At 35.1% G+C, this 16,369-nt stretch overlaps 1 protein-coding gene across 2 annotated transcripts; it reads right to left on the bottom strand.

The window, feature by feature from the left end:
• Positions 1 to 6,624: 6,624 nt before the first annotated feature.
• LOC114386482 (phytochrome E-like) lies at positions 6,625 to 14,349 on the bottom strand. Of its 2 annotated transcripts, none has more exons than XM_028346498.1 (4): positions 12,025 to 14,349; positions 10,627 to 11,431; positions 9,877 to 10,173; positions 6,625 to 7,230 (listed from the first exon to the last, which is right to left on the bottom strand). In XM_028346498.1, exons 1-4 carry the CDS (start codon positions 14,042 to 14,044, stop codon positions 6,987 to 6,989), a joined length of 3,366 nt encoding a protein of 1,121 aa, XP_028202299.1. In that variant the 5' UTR covers positions 14,045 to 14,349; the 3' UTR covers positions 6,625 to 6,986. The 2 variants fall into 2 exon arrangements, with proteins under 2 accessions (XP_028202299.1, XP_028202300.1); XM_028346499.1 differs by having other exon boundaries at positions 9,877 to 10,170.
• Positions 14,350 to 16,369: the final 2,020 nt, after the last annotated feature.

The raw sequence follows: 16,369 nt of genomic DNA, 5'->3' as shown, positions 1-16,369 counted from the left end.
AGAAGGCTGAATCAAAGCCTAGATTGATCAGGTGGATGCTTTGGCTCCAAGAGTTTGATTTAGAGATCCGTGATCGAAGCGGTGCACAGAACCTCGTGGCTGACCATCTGAGTAGGATTGAGCGTGTGTCTAAGGACTCACCCATTCAAGATGATTTTCCTTATGACCATTTGTGCATTCAGTATAGTATTTTTGATTCCTTCCCCACTCCCTGGTTTGCTAATATTGTGAATTATTTGGTTGCTTCTGTTTTTCCTCCCTTAGCATCTAAAGCTCAAAATGATAAAATTAAGAGCGATGCTCAACATTATATTTAGGATGACCCCTATTTGTGAAAGTTGTGCAGTGACTAGGTTATTAGGAGATGCATTCTAGACCATGAGATCAACTCGATCCTGCAATTCTGTTTGACTTCGGTTTCTATTGGCCCACCATCTTTAAGGATGCGTGGAGAATTTGTAGCACTTGTGAGCCTTGTCAGAGAGCAAGCGGCTCACTTTCATGGAGACAACAAATGCCTCAACAACCTATGTTATTCTGAGAAGTGTTTGATGTCTGGGGTATAGATTTTATGGGGTCTTTCCCTGTCTCTTTTGGTTTTGTTTATATTCTCCTTGCCATTGATTATATTTCTAAATGGGTGGAAGTCAAACCCACCAAAACTAACGATGCTAAGGTTGTTGTGGACTTTGTTAGATCTAATTTGTTTTGCAAGTTTAGAGTCCCTAGAGCCATCGTTAGTGATCAAGGCACCCATTTTTGTAACAGATCCATGTATGCCTTGCTCAAAAAGTATGGGGTCGTGCACAGAATTTCCACACCTTACCACCCCTAAACTAATGGGCAGACTGAGATTTCAAACAAGGAGATAAAAAGGATCTTAGAGAAGATTGTGCAGCCGAATAGAAAGGATTGGAGCACCAGGCTGGATGATGCTCTTTGGGTGCATAGGACTACCTACAAAGCACCCATATGAATGTCGCCTTATTGGGTCGTCTTTGGCAAGGCATGCCATCTTCCTATAGAGATAGAACACAAAGCCTACTGGGCTGTAAAGACCTGCAACTTCTCTATTGATCAAGCTGAAGAGGAAAGGAAGTTGCAACTAAGTGAGCTAGATGAGAACCGTTTAGAAACCTATGAGAATTCCAAATTCTACAAGGAGAAGACCAAGAAGTTCCATGGCAGCTTGATAGCTAAGAAGGACTTCGTGGTTGGACAGAAAGTTTTATTGTATAACTCTAGGCTCGGACTCATAAGTGGTAAGTTGAGGTCAAAGTGGATTGGTCCTTTTGTGGTGACTAATGTTTTTCCTTATGGTACAGTTGAGATCAAAAGTGAATCCACAGATAAGAGCTTCAAGGTCAATGGACACCGGCTGAAACCATTCCTCAAAAATCCCTCCTTAGTGGATGTAGTGGTGGAGGAGACCTCCTTACTTCACCCTACTTCTCTTTCGCCATGACTTAGGGAGTTTTCTTTTTCTGTCTACTTCTTTACTTTTATTGCACTTGTCCAATTTTATTGATTGTTTTGATTGATCTTGATCTTGTGATTGTGCTACATTGAGGACAATGTGTTGTTTAAGTGTGGGGGGCAAGATTGTTCTTTAATTTTGTTGATTTTGTTGGGAATTCTAGACTAATTTTGTTGGGTTTTCTAGTTTAATTTTTTTAGGTTTTTTAGGTTAATTTTGTTATTTTGGTTTTATGTTTTATGTACAATATTGCATGTTTCTCTTTGAATTATAGGTTATGTACACAGGTAATGGGCAATTGTTTTTGAAATGGGAGTTTCTTGGCATTTTGTGAATTGAAATCCTTGTTTTTCTTTGCATGTCAAGTTAGTTTTGAATGTTCGAATTGGAAGTGATAGATTTACCCTTGGTGAGAATTTGAGCCATCATCATCTATTTTATTCGGTGTGTTTTGCCCCATTGATTGCTTGCACAATAGCCTTGGCTTGACTCTTGTTGATACTTCTTGCTTCAATGCATGTTGGGAGATGATTTAGGCATTTTGTTCTTATAAGCCTCTAACCAAATGAGCCTACCTTGAGTTAATTCCTTTGATAGCCCCTTTGAGCCTATGTTCCCCTTTCTTTGTTTTGAAGCTCATTACAAGCCTTAAGTGAAAAACCATGATCTCACCCTACCCTTAAGGAATTTTGGAGCTTTGGAATTGTTTTGGGTTTAAGTGTGGGGGGGTATGTTTCATTGGATGATATGTTTTCGTTGGCCATGCTTGATGATGTATTTTGGCCAGGCTTGATGTATATACATATATTTCCTAATTTTTGCTTTATTTTTCAATTGCTTTCAATTGCTACTGTTCACGTTAAAAAAAAACAGAAAAAGAATGAAGTTGAATACATGAGGTCTTGGTTTGAAGACTTGGATTGGTTTGAGGACTTGGTTGACTTTGCTTTGGGTTTACTTTTTTTGCTTAATTTTTAATTTTGGTTTTGGGATTTACTACATTTTCTTAGTTCTCACTTATTTCCCATTGCTCCTCTATTCCTTTGGGTTTTAGCTACTTATCCCATACTTTCCTCTACCTTGTCCTTGGCCCTATTACAACCTTAAAAGACCTTTTGATCCTCATATGCATATGTTTGTGGTGTGGTTGTCAATTTTAGAGTCTTGCCAAGTCTATGTGGTGTTTGTTTTCATGGGTGCTCTAAGAGTAAACAATAGCCTAGACACTTGAGAGATAGAGTGCATATCTTATGAGGCTTTATCACTTTTCATTCTTGAGCTGATTGACTATCTTGCCATGTTTGAGATGCTTGGATGATTTTCATTTCTATCTTGATTCTTTAACTCTCTACGTGTTGGATGTTGCCCATTCCTTTCATTCCTTGAGATTCATTGAGAAATATGTAATTGTTTTTGTGTTTGTTTGTTTCTCTTTAATGTCTCTAGATTTGTTCCTTGCTTTGCTTTCTGATTTTGCCCAGGAGTACAAAAGGCTAAGTGTGGGGGGATTTGATGTGTCATTATTTTCTCCTATTTCTTAATCCATTTTGTCACCATTTTAATTACTGATTAGCCTTAATTGTCAAATTAATTATGCAGTTTTATCATTTGGGCCTACTTGACTAATTTTGTGTTTTTAATTTAATTTCAGGAGAATTATAAGCAATTGGGCTTGAATCCGGAATTGGGCTTGGACTTGAAGAGAGCAGACAATTTTATTTTATCAAATCTTATCTTATGCAGATTTTATTTCATCTAGATTTTATTTCGTCCAGATTTCATTTCATCCAATCTTATCTTATCTTGCCCTAATTTTATTTTATTTCGTTTATGAGCTTGGACTTAAAATAGATTTGTAAGCTTTGGGGCTGAGGACCTATATAACAACACCAGGGTTTTAGTTTAGGGAGTTTTTCAGAGAGGAGAATAATTTTAGGGTTTTGCAATTCCAGTTTTTATTACTGTTCATGCACACTGTTCATGTAGAATAAAATTCGTTTTCTGCAATTTCGTTTCTGCTTCAATCTACAATTTCGTTTTATGCTGATTAATGGAAGACTAAGTCTCCAGCGTTGTTTTCTCTTGAGGATCAAGCACAGCTCTCTTTGAGGTTTTGTTATTACTATTGAATGCTGATCAGTTTTTCCTCTTCACCAATTACTCTGTATTTGTTGCTATTAATTCATGCGTGCTTAGTGCTTGATTAATTGCCTCTACGCTTAATTTACGTTCATGCTTAATGATCAATTTTGTTCATGATTAATTGGTGTATGTGTTGCTTAATCACATAATGACAGCTTTATGTTAATTTTCGCTTAGTAATTTAATTTAGGGTTGGATTAAGTGGTTGAACTGGTTAGGGATAAATCCTCGTAACCTAGGATAAAAGACTTGCTTGTGAATCAAGGGGAAACAACATGTTTTAATTTTGTTATTTTCTAATTAAAATTTGCTTGTTGTTTAAATTACAAAAACAAACAACCCCCCCCCCCTAATTCGTTACTGTTTTATCACTATCTATTATGAACGTTGGTTGACCATTGCTCGTTGAGAGACGACCTAGGATCACTTCCTAGATACTGCATTTTTAATGTTTATTTGATTTGGGTACGGCCTCGATCACATATTCCCTAGGATATGGTGGCTCTACAAGATTCATTGGAATAGGTGCTAACATTACATTTTGAATTAAGTGAGGCAATAACTTAGTGTAAGACATAGGAATGAAATCAAGCTCAACTTACTTCTAATTTTGGGCGTTTTATGGCTTAGTTTGATTGGAACTTTGGTTCCATGACAAGTTAGGTCGAGGTGATTTTGTGGCAAGCGTAGTGGGTGAAGTTGGGTGGAATGGTTGAGAATAAGGGGTTTGAGAAATGGTTGTGATGTGGGGATAGGCCATAGGAGAGGTATTAAATGTTTGAGGTGGTCTCTAGCTAGACATCTCGGAGGATTTGAACGTCACCATGTTTGCATCTCCTTCTTTTTTCTTCCCTGACCAATTTGAAGGTTTCTTGGAGCCAGTTATTCTAGAAAAAATCAAGGGTGATCTTTCCACTCCTCAAGCCATTCTCCACTCTTTCCCCGATAACCACTATATCTGAGAAGCTAGAAGAAATATTTCCAATCATCTTGTCATAAAATGGTGCTCGCAAAGTATCAATAAAAAGCATCATTGTTTCCTTGTCAGACGAAGGAGGTTTTACTTGAGTTGCCACTTCTTGCCATCTTTGTGCATATTCCTTGAATGTGTCACCGTTCTTCTTTGACATCATCTGCAACTCAAACCTATCTAGAGTCATATAAATGTTATATTTGTATTGCTTTAGGAAAGCATATACTAGATCTTTCCAAGAACGAATATGTGCTTGCTTTATATGCATGTACCAATTGAGAGTTGCCTCAGTTAAGCTATCTTGGAAGCAATGAATGAGTAGCTTCTCATTACAAGCATGTGATGCCATCTTTCTATAGTACATCATCAGATGTCCTTTTGGACAACTTGTTCCACTGTACATAGGAAATTATGACACCTTAAATTTCAGAGGGATGACTACATTGGGTACCAAATACAAATCAACAACCTCCCCAACGTCATAGTTGCTACCTTCTACGGCCCTTAGCCTCTCCTCCAACATTTGCAACTTTTCTCTAGACTAGACCTGTTTACTTGAAAGTGTTGTTTGAGATCCTCCTAGGGCTTGAAGATTCAAAGAAGTTTCCTGACTGACAAAGTCTGTATTTTGGATATGAGAACTGCTTGCAATAGGTTTCTTAACCGAACTCTGTGGTTGTGAAGTTTAGTGCTTATGTTTCTTCCCTTTTGCAATGAGTGTGACTTGTATGATGGTGTTGGTCACATGCAGTAATTAGGACATGGCGTAATTAGTTTGGTGTAAACCTACTCCAAAAATCCAATCCAATTTCCCTTTAATAAATCAAAAAATTATTTTTATTATCTAATAATTATAAAAAGAAATGAAAAAACATTAATTTTTTATGGTTGCCTAACATGAAGTACATGAAATTTTAAGTCACATGGAAAAAAATAGTCACAAAATCTTATTTTATTAATTCAAAGTACAAAAATTTAAATTTAAACTTATGATTTTTCTCCTAGTAGTTCACCCATCACTAATGCACTATTGTACCATTTCTTCTTTCTCTTCCTTGGTGAAAATCTTGCCAATAGTCTTCTTCCCCACCAAAGCAAACTTAATGATAATAATGAGATGGTGACTTGGTGGATTTTACTAATTCAACAAATCAAGTTAATTCCCTAAAAAAAACAAATTAAGTTAATGGAGCTTGTGATTGTTGAATTAGCATGTTGAAAAATGTGCATGGTGCATCAAAGTGAAGTCAACATTTTCATGCCAAACATGAGTGTTGCCTCTACACATCCAAGCCAACTTGGACCATTGTGTTAATAACTCGAACTTGAACCATTAATTTTAAATTAATTCGTAAAACATATTTTTGAAAAAATTAAAAAAAAAACGTAAGGGCCACATACGGATTGGGCTGATCCATAATTGGTTACGGATTCACAATCCATAAGACAATTATGGATCGACAATTCGTATATGGCATACGAATTACTGATCCATAATTGGCTTATGGATTGTGAATTTGTAAACCAATTACAGAAGGACAATATGAGAATTACATATGTTGTGCTGGGTGTACCAGCAAAATGAATGGTGCCCATAGCAATTCCCTATCATATTTACATTGATTAGTACAGCTTATGGCATGACAGCACCAAACGTGTTTTTCAGTTTGTAATGTTATTTTAGAGTATTGTCTATACTATATAATATTCTGTTGGAGTCATTGTTCATAGGTGTTTACATTTTTCAAAGATCTTTAAAATTTTGATAAAACATAGCATAAGGTGACCTTATGAGTTGTGTGCACCTTTTATGTATAAGTTACAGAGAATTTATGCGACAGCTACGAAGAACTGCATGAATCTTTGTGGCATGGTCAATTACTATAATAGAAAGAAGTTAATTTTTTGTCATGGCTTAGTTTTCGTGAGAAGAGATGCTTGTTCCTTTTATTTTATTAATTGATGTACTAACTTCTGCTTTTTCTATGAATTTTTAAGCTCTAAAAAGGAAAAAAAATGCATCTGCATGGTATAGCCAATTATGTAGGGCAATATTACTAGATTGCGCCTTATTTATACATAAAATATTAGTATTACAAACAATCAATAGCCATGCTTGTCTTTGCAGGAAAGGGCATACAATATTCAAAATTCCTCTTAGCATTCTACTATGTGTGTTACTGTAATAATATTTAAGCCTTAGTACGAAGGTATATATACTGCCTAAAATTTTTCCTGCACAAGCATAGACTTCCTTTAATGCATTACAAGATAAATCCCAGTGTTGATATGAGCACTTGCTATATCTGCAAGCTTCAAAGCAAGATTACTGGTCTCTCTCTGCAAATGATCCTTAACACCCCTTTCACTTGTAAGAGCATCAAGAGAATAAAACTAACTTAACATGCTTGTCTTTGCATGCAAATTCCTTTGCCTTTCTTTTCTTGTTCTAATTTCAAGATCAATGAGAAAATAGCACATATCTTGTCCTCTTTGGTAGTGGACATGACCACTCATCCTCCTGAGAATTTTCCTGGACATATATAGTCCTAGACCTTCCTGTGTAGTCCATTGATTCCCTCCTTCAACCATTTCATGAATAACATTGGAAGGAATACCTTGACCAGAATGGGCAATTCTGCTTGAAGAATGTCATAAAATGAGCCTCTAGTCTATCACAACAGGTAGAGTCTAAAACTATGCTGTTTCTAAAACAAGAATGATTCTAATTTAGATGACATCTTTAAAGTAACCATCACAACAGGTAGAGTCCAAAACTATGCTGTTTCTAAAACAATAATGATTATCCCATGAAATGGTCATACAATCGCGACTATAGGCATTTGCATTTTTAAGGGTGGGTGATATTAGGAATGTTGTGTTGAATGCATGAACGTGAGTAAAGTTTAGAATCTAAAGTGAGAGAAAGCAGTGATAATCTAACAAACGTGATTATCAACTATTCAAACAGAAGGGAAAAAAGTATCATTATAGAACTAGAAGCAATAGTGTAAGGGACATTTTGGAAACACTTTTCAACAAGCACCTACGAGTGAATAGGCAATTTAGTCCCTGAGATTGTACCCATTTTGCATATTAGTCCCTAGCTTAATATTAAATTCAAAATAGTCTCTATCTTTGCATAAGTGTTGCAAAATAGTCCTTCCGTTAAATTTTAAAGTAACACCGTTAGTGAGGTCAATTTTAGTGTCACGTGGACTATCCAACGTGACACTAAAGGATGACGTGGCATGACACGTGAACGTGCCTCTTAAAAGATGTCACGTCATTTGATGATAACAAAACGAATAAATAGGCAATTTAGTCCCTGACTTTATACCCCTGTTGCATATTAGTCCCTAACTTAATGAAAAATTCAAAATAGTCCCTATCTTTTGCATAAGTATTGCAAAATAGTTCTTCCGTTAAATTTTAAAGTAACACTGTTAGTAAGGTCAATTTTAGTGTCACGTCATTTGATGATGATAGAATGAGTGGCTTCTTCAAATTTGATGGTTCTGAACCAATTGAAGCATATATACGAAAAAGAACCCACACACACTTGCACAAATAAAAAGAACCAAAAATCCACAGCAACAACCTTATCTCTATTGTCGTCAACACCAATGGGCGAGGTCTGCATAACCATTCTCTTTTCCTCTCTTTTTTCTCTTCAATTACCATCAATGTATCATTCCGGGTTTTGATTTTTTTTTTTTTTGTGTTTTGAATAGGAAGAGAAAAAATCAGAGGAAAACAAAGTGGAGGAGAAAAAAGCAAATGAAGAAGAAAAGAAAGAAGAAGAGAAAAAACTAGAGGAATCAAAAGATGACAAGGAATCCAAGGAGGAATCTGCGCCGCCAGAAATCGTGCAAGGCACAACCTTTGCAATGCATGGACACTTTAAGCACGATTTCTGGCATCTTTTAAGTTAAGGACTATTTTGCAACACTTATGCAAAAGATAGGGATTATTTTGAATTTTTCATTAAGTTAGGGACTAATATGCAACAGGGGTACAAAGTCAGGGACTAAATTGCCTATTTATTCATTTTGTTATCATTAAATGACATGACATCTTTTAGGAGACACATCCACGTGTCATGCCACGTCATCCTTTAGTACCATGTTGGATAGTCCACGTGGCATTAAAATTTACCTCACTAACGACGTTACTTTAAAATTTAACGGAATGACTATTTTGCAACACTTATGCAAAGATAGGGACTATTTTGAATTTAATATTAAGTTAGGGACTAATATACAAAATGGGTACAATCTCAGGGACTAAATTGTCTATTCACTCAGCACCTACAAGAAAAGAAAATAAAATGAATAAAGGAAGTAAATTTAATCAAACTTCTTGTAAAAGTTAAAATCAACTTTTTTAAAATATTCCGTATCTAACCTCTCCATAACCACCTATAAACTCAACAGAGCTATTCTTGCCTTCTAGAATTAAAAAACACGCTGATGAGCTAGAAGCTAATCTTAACTGTGCCTAAGTTGGCATGTCTAATCAAGACAGCCAGCAGGTCTAAAAGTGAAGGATTATAACAAATCCCAACCATGAAATGCAGAAAAGGGTTAAATATATCACATCTAGGTGAAGTAAATGAACAAGGAAGCACAGAATTAACATAATTTTAGTGCCTAGGAAATTGTCTAAAATAGTACCAAGATCACCTAAAATTGAATGATAGCACATTTTACTACTCAATGGTGGGCTTCCTTTGTTGTTGAATGCATCATGCCTCAATTTTATGACAAGCAGGCCAAATATTTTTTTGACTGACAAAGATCCTTTCTGGTCTTCTATTTTCTAGTGCAGTAATAGAGTGGGTTTAAATAAGGCTCAATAGTGACCCAAAATTTGCATATGTATTTCACAAAAGATGCTTTTCATAACATAATTTAGATGTCTACCTACACCTTGTGACCAATGTCAATTTCCATAGTGGACAACTGCAGCCAATATAAACAATAAGAGAGAAAAAGTGCACATGGATCTAGAATATTTGAGAACTAGAAGTAGAAAACATATGCAATGCAACATGTGGTACAAACAAGTTAGAGGAAGCTTGACCCACAATTGTCACAAAAATCTATATTTTAAATATAAAACCATAACTGATTCAGACATCAACCAAACATGAATTTCATGTGAAACAAAAATGAGAGAAATCAACTATCATTGAGTCAGAAAGTCTAATATATGGTATAAGCAACCAAATTAATCAGCTATGAATAATCTATGGACAACAATAAATTCTTGGTTATTTTACCTGAACTGCAGATGGATAAACTCATCACCATCCTGTATTATCTTTAAAGTAGGTGAAACCTTGATTTCTACCCAGCCATTTGGAGATGCCGTATGGCTGACTACATTAAGCAAAAAGTCAGACAAGACCACCTGAAGCCTAATTTGGTCACCATATAGAGAAAGCATTTTTATTTCATCAGGAATTTCGTGAAACAGTTGCAAGTTCTTCTCTCTTATCAACATCATGACTTGACTGACAATGGCATCTAAAATATTTCCCAGAACAAACTCTTCCACGTTTAGCTGCAAAGTGCTGCTAGTATCAGCAAAAAATATCAAAAACAAAAGTCAGCACTATTGTATTTTTATCTGCGTAATCTAAAGGCGTGACAGTATGTATGCATATATGTCAGTGTGGAACATAAAGTGATATTTTGAAGAGTTAAATATGCTTTTGGTCCCTATAAAATTTCAGATTTCTAGTTTTAGTCCTTTTAAATGTTTTTTTCTATTTTTAGTTTCTTGTTTATTTTCTGTCATCAATACCAGTCTGTGGGGGTTAAATTTTTTAATCTATTTTTGCCAATTTTATAGTCCCTCGCAGGGACTGTTGTCGATCATGGAAAATAAAATAAAGCACGAAATCTGAAATTTTATTAGGACGAAAAATATATTTAACCCTATTTTAAACATTAATCATAACAAATGAAAAAAGAAAGTACAACTCAAAGAGAATTTATGCCTATCAAAATGCAACAAAAACACTTACTCTTCGTTAATACTTCCCAAGTGTGTATCCTCAATAATTGCCATGATTTGTCTTTCACATGCATCACTAGTGTCAAGAAATTGTTTTTGGTTTTCCGAGACAGTTGTATTTTCCAAAAGTTTGCGGGTGAATCGTATACCATTTAAAGGTTTCTTCATCTCTTGTAGTATATATGCCTCTTCAGATTCAGAAATGCTTTCCCTGCCTCTAGGATTGTGTTCTTCAGAAGGCTGATTCAGGTCTGGCATTACAATCTGCAAGAAGCAGAAACAGCCAAGCATATTCCCTCCAGCATCAATTTTCTTGTTTGCTGTTATGTAAGTCTCTATGAATTCTCCATTTCTATGAAAAAATCCAAATGGTAACTTCTCAGAATCTTGACGGCTTATTCCACGGTATAGTAAAATCATAAAATTAGTCAGTGTATCTTGACCTTTTAGTCGACAAAAGCTTCCAAAAATTTCACCAGGAAGCAATTTTCCTATGACTTCATCTCTTTTCCAACCAGTTAGCCTCTCCATCGCTGCATTCCATTCAGAGCAGCAGACATTCTCATCAGAAGAAAATATGGGTGGAATCAGTGGACTCAGACTCTGTATGATTGCTTTGTAATCACCTTCCAACTTGATGAATTTATCTTGAACCACTTTTTCATAAGTGATGTCTTCACCTACAAAGCATACCCCAACAATAGCATCTGTGTAGTCCCTACTAATGCAAGCATTGACCATGAGACATGCAACTTCCTGTTGTTGATCAAGCCCAAAGTGTTTTATTTTCAACTCAACATTTTTGTCCTCCTGGCCTGAAAAACATCAGTAATCAATAAGGGTAAATTTCTGAGGGAGAAGAAATTGAAATAAGATTACAAGTCAAACTCCAACTTTCATATTCAATTATATAACACTACCCATTTAATTTTACATTCCTATTGATGAAAACAATAGCATAACCTTAGAAAACATGATATATTTATTTGTCCAAAGCCTTATATATACACCAAAAACTTTCATCCTTGAGATGTTCAGAGTCTCAGAAGTGAACCACCTCAAAATTAAATTTTAATTTTAGAAGCATAGGGAAGTAAAGGATATGCAAATGGAGAATAAATGCTGAAGCTTTCAGCAAAGACGGTCACCAATATCTAATATTGGATAAGGTATGAAACTATGCATGGTTCAGTTGTTGAACCTATGCAAGGATCAGTATTAGTTTCATGATTTGAACATTTCAAACGATCATGGTGGAATCAAATTCTGAAGAACGGCCCCTGTGGCTGCTAGGCTAGCAACTACAGAACATTTTTTTCCCCACACTGAATCATGAGTAACATTTGGGTGAGTTAATAAAGTTAAAACTCTGAATTTACCACTATCTTTTCTGCAAGAATTGATTTACCTTGCAAGGCTCTGCTTAGAGTATTTTTAAAAGTGTCACCCGAGTCCACATGTATAATTTCATTTACCAGGGATTTTCCCATAGCTTCACTGGCCTGTAGACCTGTCAATTCCGCTATTTTAGTATTCCATCCATTGATTACACCGCCTAAATCAACCCCAAAAATTGGGACTGTTGCTGTCTCAATTAATCTCACCATTTGAAGTGCTACTGAACTGAGTTCATCCATCCCTCCAGCTGCAGTGTCACTTTTCTGTACATAACTTAAAGTCTTTGGACCAGTGTTCTCTGTGTCTTGGAATGAATCTCTTATTATTAGTTGCAATGAGTGAATAGCATTGATTTCCAGCACTTCCCAAGGCAAACTTTTGCTTTTGACTACTTCAAGAAAAGCTTTAAATGATGATCTTGGGTTCATTTTTCCTCCATCATCTTTATCCTCTGGATGGTGCTTGGCTCCTCCCCATTTCACTTCCTTAGCAGTGTGAGATCTGAACCAGAACAAGAAATGTTTTGAATTGATTCTTGCTGTGGCCATGCCACAAACTGCATCGCCCAGTGAAGCAGCGCCTGGATAACCAGCATCGGCCAAACTATCTGTTGTCAAACCTGTTGAGTCCCCATGATTACTAAGTAGCCATTCAGCTATGTCTTTCACCTGTGCTTCAGTTGGGGTTGTGCCTAACAGCCAACAGTTTCCTTCATAATACAAGGCAGCCCCGTCACACTTCACAAGATCCATGATACTTGGGGATTGATTAACAATGCCGAATGGTGCATCACGAAGGAGCATGTCACACAGTAAGGTTTGTGTCTTAAGAATTCTCTTCTCTGCCATCTGTGATGCCAATTGAATCTCCATGTAAAGCTGCAGTCCAAAAGTCTGCATTAGGAACTCACAAGCATAGCGAACCAGGAAAGACACATAGCGTGGTGAAGTGTGATGACAAACTAGCAAACCCCAAAGCCTTGTTGCATCCTTTCCATTGACTATAATTGCCATCACCAGAGAGGCAATTGAGCCCATGTTGGCCATGTACTGAGTGTGACAACCATGTGGTAACCTAAGGGTTGAGTTCACCAAGCAAAGAGGTTGCCTTAGTTCTTCACTCTGAATAACCTTAACCGGCTTTGCATGGCAATCACAGATCATCCTGACCCGGTTTTGCTTGAACAAGAACCGAGAAGCTTGAGGGATATCCGTGGCCGGATAGTGCAAACCCAAGTAAGGCTCCAAATCAGACCTCCTAATCTCAGATACAACCTCACCATGATCATCCTCATGAAACTTATAAACCATAACTCTATCATATCCAGTAAGCTTCTGCACCTCCTCAACAACAGTGTCACACAACAGTCCAATATCTTCCCCGGGAAGAGATTGCAGCCTTGAAATAGCCCTAACAGCCAGCTTCTGTGACTGAACAGCCCCAGCAAGTGACAATGTCGGATCACTCATCCGCGCAGGCTCCAAATCAATCACAACCCCAACATCAATCCTATGCAGTATGGCATAAAATGGCTTCTGGGTTGTCCTAGCATAGACCCAAATAGGGTTCAAGAGTGAAATTTCCCTGGAAGCCGCAGCTTTTGCAAGTGAAGCCCCAGAAGGGGGAGTGAAAAGGGTTGTGGCATCAACCCCAATTAGATTCATGAACTGCTTTGAATCAATTTGCCTCTCCAAACCCAACAATTGAAAGCAATTATCACTGTACCCAATGATCCTAAAAGTGGATTCCTCAATTGCAAGCATACATCCAAAGGGTTGGATAAGGCCACCCCTTTGGATTTTGGACAAATATGCAGTCATTTTCTGCTCAGACACTAACCTGGAAGGATCAAGAACCATCCTTGAGTAGTCAAATGATTTGCCAGACACACCAGACAGCTCAAACTCAGCCAGAATCTCAGCATCTGCACTGTACTGAGCCAGTATCTTGTCTCTCTTGGTGTTCGTGTTGCTTTCAGCTGATGTGCTCAAGCTTGTGTCTTTCAGCTTCCCTCTACTTCCAAAACTCATTTTTCAAGGCTGTGCAAAAATATACCAAATATTTTATTTGCTTATTGTACCTTGTTTGTTGCACCTTCTATGAAGCCAGTTTGATTCTAGCTTTGTATATTATCAGATACCCTCTAAGCAAAAAAAATTAAGAGAGTTTTTATTCAAAGCGCATTGTTCTTCTGTTGAGACAAGCCGTCAATGAACACACCCCACTTAATGACTCTCCTATATTATTACATTCGTTCAATCCAATTCACGCAAATTGATATCCTCTCTTAACTTTTACTGCTAACAACGTAAGCATGGAATCAAATTCCTTGGCCAACCAGTTTTGGCAATAATTCTAGGAAAACAATTTGTAATTGGTTAACTTGAAAATATCCAATTATAGTACTTTATTTGTCAAAAAGACACCACCACCCTTAGTTTCCGTTTCTATCTTCTTACTTACTTCACCGTTACTTTTCCCTCTTTTTCCACGAATCCTGGAAAACTACCGAGGACAATTAGTGGCAGACTCATGCCGTACTCTATAATGCATTGTTTCTGCCAACAAGTTGGTTCGAGTGAGTAAAACGGTGAATATACTCCAATGTCACGGTAACCAAAAAATTATATAGCATTGCTTTTTGGTGATTCAAAGGTCATAAATTCAAATTTTAGAAACAATTTTAGCTTGCAATTTTATCGGTTTGGTGGTTAGCTCTAGAAAAACTCGATCATTTTAGAATTGGCGAAAATTGATAAAAAAAAATAGTCAAATTGATTCAAAATCAGTAAATGTTGATGAAAATAGTAAAAAAAAAAAGTAGCTTGAAATGGTATTTTTCAATTTTTTTTAAATTTAATCTAAAATATTTTTATGATAAATAAAAAGGCATTTAATAAGGATGATACATAGGTATAAATTATTTTACCAATTACTGTTAATTGTTAATCTTATAAAACATATTATTGGGGCATTTATATTAATTTACATTTTTTTAACATCTTAATTTCTTATATTTTATATTATATTAAGTTATCATTTTCTTTGTTATTGTCAACGAATATTGTTGTATTTTGTTAAAACCTAAATATTATCTGTTCAAAAACAACTTAATATTATTATAGATTTGATTTGGGCTTTTAAGTGTACTTTGAATGTTAACAGCTTATAAAATAATATTTTATTTTAGTTTTAAAATTTAGAAATTTATTATATTATATTTATTTGATATTATCTTATGTATTATTTTATTAATACAGTTGAATCACAATTGGAACATAATTGAACTATTTAATTTTGAACTAATATGATTGACTCAATCACCAATCTAATATAAAAAATATTGGTTTAAATATTTTGACTATATTTTTTATAATATTATATAATTATAAATTATGAATATTTTTTTATAATAATTAATTTAAAAGACACATTTAAGATTATTTTAATTAATTAATAATGTAAAAAAAACACTTATACTTATAGTATACAATTTTTTTTATCTTTTCAATTATCACTTACTTATCAAATGAATTGAGAGTAATTATTTGGAGTTATTAATTTGAATTTGAAGGCACGAAAAATAATAAGTTTTGTTTTTTTTACAAGTATCTTCTTTTTGGAAATGAATCCTCTCCATATTCTTTTTTCTTCATTTCTTTCGTTACAGGTAACTATTTTGGATAAAATCTTTATGAATCACAAATATTTTTCTTCAACCACTGGTTAACAATCATGTGTTAATTAATTTAGGCGCTCGATTATAATTTTACTGTTCTCATATTACTTGAAGATGTTAAAAACATGATCAAATGATTGTTTTGGTACTTTATATCTTATTTTTTATTTAATTTGATCATTTATCTTTTAAAAAATTATTTTAATTTTTTATGTTTTAAAAATTGATTTCATTTGATCCTAGAAGTTAGTTTCCACGTCAAAAAAAAGTTTAAGTTAATTAATGATTATTGGTGTTTAAAATCCGCCAATAATTACTTTTAACTTTTAATAAATATAAATAATTTCATGACAGTATAAAATCAAAATCGTCACAAAATTTCTACAAATATATTATCTGAATTGAATCATGTTTCCTTCTTCTCCAATTCTAAATTTTCAATCCTAATCTTAGACTCAGGTTTCCAATTCCAAACTTCTCGAGTGAGACCTTGTTTGATGAAACCTTGTTTGATGTTGTGACTTATAACACTTTCCTAATCAAGATAGATTTCAAATTTTTAAAACCAATTTCATCCTTCACAAAACCCTAATTCCCTTTTTTCCTAAACTAAATCAGAACCCAACCCAAAACACAAACCCATCATCTTACTAACCACCACGTCAATGTCGACCAG

This window comes from Glycine soja, chromosome 15 (genome assembly GCF_004193775.1).
Source record: "Glycine soja cultivar W05 chromosome 15, ASM419377v2, whole genome shotgun sequence".
NCBI classification, from domain to species: Eukaryota; Viridiplantae; Streptophyta; class Magnoliopsida; order Fabales; family Fabaceae; genus Glycine; species Glycine soja.
This window is presented reverse-complemented; position numbering and strand designations above follow the sequence as displayed.

Excerpts from the sequence above, each read along its gene's own strand:
- LOC114386482 (XM_028346498.1), bottom strand. The coding sequence starts at position 14,044 with ATGAGTTTTGGAAGTAGAGGGAAGCTGAAAGACACAAGCTTGAGCACA. Across the intron at positions 10,174-10,626 it reads TTGGGAAGTATTAACGAAGA|CAGCACTTTGCAGCTAAACG; the intron begins GTAAGTGTTTTT and ends TGCTGATACTAG. Across the intron at positions 7,231-9,876 it reads TTTATCCATCTGCAGTTCAG|AATTGCCCATTCTGGTCAAG; the intron begins GTAAAATAACCA and ends TTCTTCAAGCAG.